This window comes from Pseudophryne corroboree, assembly GCF_028390025.1.
Source record: "Pseudophryne corroboree isolate aPseCor3 chromosome 3 unlocalized genomic scaffold, aPseCor3.hap2 SUPER_3_unloc_43, whole genome shotgun sequence".
Classification (NCBI taxonomy): Eukaryota; Metazoa; Chordata; class Amphibia; order Anura; family Myobatrachidae; genus Pseudophryne; species Pseudophryne corroboree.
The window spans coordinates 842,196-848,195 of NW_026967534.1; the positions used below are offsets into that span (position 1 = coordinate 842,196).

General features: G+C 42.8%; 1 protein-coding gene across 1 annotated transcript in view; it reads left to right on the forward strand.

The window, feature by feature from the left end:
- Positions 1–5,693, forward strand: part of LOC134984250 (zinc finger protein OZF-like) — a 220,685-nt gene extending 214,992 nt beyond the window's left edge. Inside the window, exons 4-7 of the mRNA XM_063949876.1 lie at positions 667–745; positions 865–962; positions 1,089–1,437; positions 2,724–5,693. Of these exons, the coding sequence (XP_063805946.1) occupies positions 712–745; positions 865–962; positions 1,089–1,437; positions 2,724–3,949 (1,707 nt within the window). The 5' untranslated portion in view covers positions 667–711 and the 3' untranslated portion in view covers positions 3,950–5,693. The remainder of the gene's footprint in view (positions 1–666; positions 746–864; positions 963–1,088; positions 1,438–2,723) is intronic.
- Positions 5,694–6,000: the final 307 nt, after the last annotated feature.

A 6,000-nucleotide genomic window follows, 5' to 3' on the forward strand; every position in this document is an offset into this window, starting at 1 on the left:
GGTGATGACTGGAGAGGTGACTGATGGGAATGGGACATTATACAGTAACACCAGGGGATGTGTCTGGGTGATGACTGGAGAGGTGACCACTGGGAATGGGACATTATACAGTAACACCGGGGAATGCGTCTGGATGATGACTGGAGAGGTGACTGATGGGAATGGGACATTATACAGTAACACCAGGGGATGTGTCTGGGTGATGACTGGAGAGGTGACTGCTGGGAATGGGGCATTATACAGTAACACCAGGGGACGTGTCTGGGTGATGACTGGAGAGGTGACAGCTGGAAATGGGGCATTATACAGTAACACCAGGGGATGTGTCTGGGTGATGACTGGAGAGGTGACTGCTGGGAATGGGGCATTATACAGTAACACCAGGGGATGTGTCTGGGTGATGACTGGAGAGGTGACTGCTGGGAATGGGACATTATACAGTAACATCGGGGAATGTGTCTGGGTGCTGACTGGAGAGGTGACTGCTGGGAATGGGGCATTATACAGTAACACCAGGGAATGTGTCTGGGTGACGACTGGAGAGGTGTCTTCTGGGAATGGGACATTATAAAGTAACCAGGGGATGTGTCTAGGTGATGACTGTATCACTGTGTGTGTCAGGTTCCTATAAGGTGTCAGGATGTCACTGTCTATGTCTCCATGCAGGAGGGGGAGTATATAGAGAAACACAGGGGTCTGTACAAGGACGTGATGATGGAGAATCACCGGCCCCTCACATCACTGGGTAAGAGGAGACTGTCATGTATTGTACAGGGGAGAGCAGGTATGGGGACCCCTTTTATACAAACATCATCTGATAATCACATATATACACTGTACTCAGTCGTTGTGTGTCTCCTACAGATGGGCTCAGTAACAGAGATACCCCAGAGAGATGTCCCCGTGCTCTGTATTCCCAGGATTGTACAGAGGAGAATCACAGGACCCCACAGGAGGATCGGGTAGGTGGAATTTAGGGTCTCGACAATATACCAAAGTGACTGTCACTGTATTATCTGTAGAGAAGCTGTGTGTCTTATACACTGATATTATACTGTTTCACCTCAGTTTAATCTGACTGTATACAGGTAGAACGTCTGTCTAATATTAAAACAGAAGATATAGAGGAAGAAGAAGACACGTATGTGACTGCTATAAAGGCAGAAGATATAGAGGGAGAACAAGACACGTATGTGACTGATATAAAGGCAGAAGATGTAGAGGGAGAAGAAGAGACGTATGTGACTGATATAAAGGCAGAAGATATAGAAGGAGAAGAGATGTATGTGACTGATATAACGGCAGAAGATATAGAGGGAGAAGATGGGACGTATTTGACTGATATAAAGGCAGAAGATACAGAGGGAGAAGAAGAGACGTATGTGAGGGGTGATCAGCAGTGTAAGGAGGAGGAGATCCCTACAGATATCGGCACAGGTGAGTAGTAAACATTTATTACAGAAAAAAGTCACATATTCTCCTTTCTCAGTCACTACAGCAATCTCTTAGCCTACACCCTCTGTCAGTACAAACTAATGAGGAATATGTATTTTTACAGTGGTGGAGTCAGGAACCATTAGCCCCTATTATACTCTTGCTCTCCCCCTCACATCATGTCACTGTGTGTTACCAGCCCAGAGATCTGACCAGTCTCCTCCCCACACTCTATGGTGTATCTCATTAATCAGTATCCATCAGCCCCTATTATACTCCTGCTCGCCCCCTCACATCATGTCACTGTGTTACCAGCCCAGATATCTGACCAGTCTCCTCCCCACACTCTCTGGTATATCTCATACATCAGGAGCCATCAGCCCCTATTATACTCCTGCTCTCCCCCTCACATCATGTCACTGTGTGTTTCCAGCCCAGAGATCTGACCAGTCTCCTCCTCACACTCTCTGGTGTATCTCATATATCAGGAGACATCAGCCCCTATTATACTCCTGCTCTTCTCCTCACATCATGTCACTGTGTTACCAGCCCAGATATCTGACCAGTCTCCTCCCCACACTCTCTGGTGTATCTCATACATCAGGAACCATCAGCCCCTATTATACTCCTGCTCTCCCCCTCACATCATATCACTGTGTGTTACAGGACGATAGTATAAGGTATATAGTTACAGGAAGAGAAGCATCACATAAATGTCCTGTAAGTTAAAGCGGTATGGACAGTAGATCAATGTTTCCATCAGTAGTTACTGGAGAAGCATCTCCGAGTATTCTCAGACAGCGGGTGTGCCAGGAAAGCAGTGAGATGGTGGCAGAGGTGGGAAAGCTGATATATTGTGTAGAGAGAGTCACCTCACGTGTTCCATGTATCAGGCTAGGAGAATACAGTGGCTGAATAGCTGAGACTGAGGCAGGATGGTCCAAGGGCCTGGTCCCTACATCAGGAAGTCTTTCAGCTACTGATAGAAAGATTTGGGCTTCTTCAGGTAGACATTATGGCAGCAGCTCATGTCACCTGTAGTAATCCCATGTGATCTCTCTGTGTTAGTTATACTCCAGTCCAATCATCCTGGTTTTAATAAAATAAATAAACATAAAAGCAATGCTTACATGTAATAATGTCACTTATAGAATGATATATTGTACCATGTGACACCATGGGTCTCGTCTACTCATTTTATAGTAATTTGCTATTTTTAATTATAATCTTTACAAGATTAAAATTGTTACAGGAAAATGTCACATTTCCATAATGTATTTTATTTCCAGCAGACGGACACACAAGCAGGAATATCTCAGAAGGACATCTAATGTTATCCCCGGATTGTGACATAAAAGATAATGACAGTAGACAGGATTCTTCAGGAGATAATCCCATTACACCAGTTATACATCCAGCTTTATCAGCTGATCCCTCTGATCCTGGGAAATGTTCTCCTGATCACTCTGATATTGGTGCATCTGTTACAGCTCTGAGAGTAGATACAGTGTTTCCCTGTTCTATAGATGCCAAATGTTTTACACAGAACACAAAGCCTATTAACCAACACACAGGTAAGGCAGGTGAGAGGCCACTGATATGTTCTGAGTGTGGGAAATGTTTTACATACAAAGCAGCTTTTGTTACACATCAGAAAACTCACACAGGTGAGAAACCATTTCCATGCTCTGAGTGTGGGAAATGTTTTACATACAAATCAGATTTTGTTACACATCAGAGATATCACACAGGTGATAGGCCATTTCCGTGTTCTGAGTGTGGAAAATGTTTTATACAAAAATCACGTCTTGTTATACACGAGAGAAGTCACACTGGTGAAAAACCATTTACATGTTCTGAGTGTGGAAAATGTTTTATTCGAAAATCAACTCTTGTTATACATGAGAGAAGTCACAATGGTGAGAAACCATTTCCATGTTCTGAGTGTGAGAAATGTTTTATATATAAGTCACAACTTGTTAGACATGAGAGATATCACACAGGTGAGAAACCATTTCCATGTTCTGAGTGTGGAAAATGTTTTATTCAAAGCTCAGCTCTTTTTATACATAAGAAAAGTCACACAGGTGAGAAACCATTTCCATGTTCTGAGTGTGGGAAATGTTTTATACATAAGTCACAACTTGTTACACATCAGAGGAGAAGTCACATAGGTGAAAAACCATTTCCATGTTCTGAGTGTGGAAAATGTTTTATACATAAGTCACATCTTATTACACATCAGAGAAGTCACACAGGTGAAAAACCATTTCCATGTTCTGAGTGTGGGAAATGTTTTGTAAACAAATCAGCTCTTGTTAGACATGAGAGAAATCACACAGGTGAGAAACCATTTCAATGTTCTGAGTGTGGTAAATGTTTTGTACAGAAATCAGATCTTGTTACACATGAGAGACGTCACACAGGTGAGAAACCATTTCTATGTTCTGAGTGTGGGAAATGTTTTGCACACAAATCACATCTCGTTAGACATGAGAAAAGTCACATGTTCTGAGTTTGAGAAGTAAATCAGCTGTTTCACACAATAGACATCACACAGGTGAGGAACCGTTATTATCTCATCATCACCATTGCCATGCAATGTTCCTCAAGGTCCTGTCCTATCTCCTATGCTTTTTGCAATATACCTGCTGCCACTAGGTGAATCAATCAGATGTCATGCCCTGGTCTACCACTGCTGTGCCGATTACCTATTTTTTGCTCTGTGTACTCGGAACCCAATACCAATCCTAAGTGGCTGTCTAGCTGAGCTCCAGGTGTGGGTGATACCAGTTGGCTGTGACTAAGTTGTGGTGAAACATCCTTATGATAGAGACTCACCTACAAAGGGCAAGGCTACTGCGTTACCAACCAATATGGGGGAAGCTTTCTGTCTGACCTCTCATTACACAACATATCCTGATCCCGGCTCTATGTGACCTCTCACATCTATCACTTGTGTCACATTACATCTTATACCTGTAGTTTTATGTTTCTGTTTCCCTGTTACCTGTTCTGTAAGATCACCTGCTCTCATTGTGTGAGGGGGAGGGGGGGGGTTCACTTTCTAGCATGAGTGGTAGTTTCTGGAATTGGATCGCCCAGAGGATTGTGGGAGTACCAGCCTGGAGGTGACAGGGGTTAGTTCCTATTACCTAATGATAGGGATACGGTCTGACTGTCACGTTCCTGGTACACACCGCCGCTCTGCCTAATAATGATTGCCACTTTACATATGTGCAGCTGTGCCAGTGTCACCCCAAGCCTGTATCACACAGGCTGTCACATAAGCCCCTATATCTGTTGTAGATGCAGTAATCAGCCTTTGGCACAATTATATATATATATATATATATATATATATATACACACACACACACACACATTCATGGGTTCGCCACTCCCAAAGCCTGGTATACGGCTGCGTTGACTCTGGACTAAATAAAGCACAGTGGACCAACACCAGCTGATGACATGGTTTCCTAAATCAACACAGACTGTGTAAACTTCACACTGGACTTCAAGCATCTTGGACTGTGTGCCTCTCCTTTCTTCCTCCGTACTCTGGGACTTTGGTATTCAAATGAGATGCAAAATTTGCTCTAATCAGAAAAGGACTTTGGACCACTGAGCAACAGACCAGTTCTTTTTTTCTTTAGCCCAGGTAAGATGCTTCTTACTAGGCCATTTTAGAGCACATCACACATCCTTCAGCAGACGAGCTTTATGGAGATGCGGACTTCATTTTCCAGCAGGACTTGGCACCTGCCCACACTGCCAAAAGTACCAAAACCTGGTTCAATGACTTTACTTTCTGTGTTGGATTGGCCAGCAAACTCACATGACCTGAACCCTATAGAGAATCTATGGGGCATTGCCAAGAGAAAGATAAGACATGAGATTGAACAATGCAGAAGAGCTGAAGGCCATAACATCTCAGCAGTGCCACAGGTTGATAGAATCCATGCCATGCCGCATTGAGGCAGTAATTCATGCAAACGGGGCCCAAACCAAGTACTGAGTACATATGTATGATTATACTTTTCAGAGGGCCGACATTTCTGTATTTAAAATCCCTTTTTTTTATTGATTTTATGTGATCTAATTTTCTGAGATTTGGGATCTGGGGTTTTCTTAAGCTGTAAACCACAATCATCAATATTATAACAAATAAAGGCAAGAAATATCTCACTGCATGTAATGAGTCTAGATAATATATTAGTTTCACCTTTTAAGTTGAATTACTGAAATAAATGAACTTTTGCACAATATTCTAATTTTCTGAGTTTCACCTGTACAGTTCATTATTACATCTTTCTGCTGCTGATTCCTCTCCCAATGCAGCCAAGCATCTGACTAGCCTTCCTCATTGCTTTGTTACATTGCTTATCTGCCTTTAAGTCACCTGAAATAGTGACTCCTAGATCCCATAGCTCCTCAGTAGTTTCCAGTATAGTGCCATTAATACTGTATTTAGCCTTTGGATTTTTGAGACCCAAGTGCATGATTTTGCATTTTTTGGCATTAAACTGTAATTGCCGCACTCTTGACCATTCCTCTAGTCTA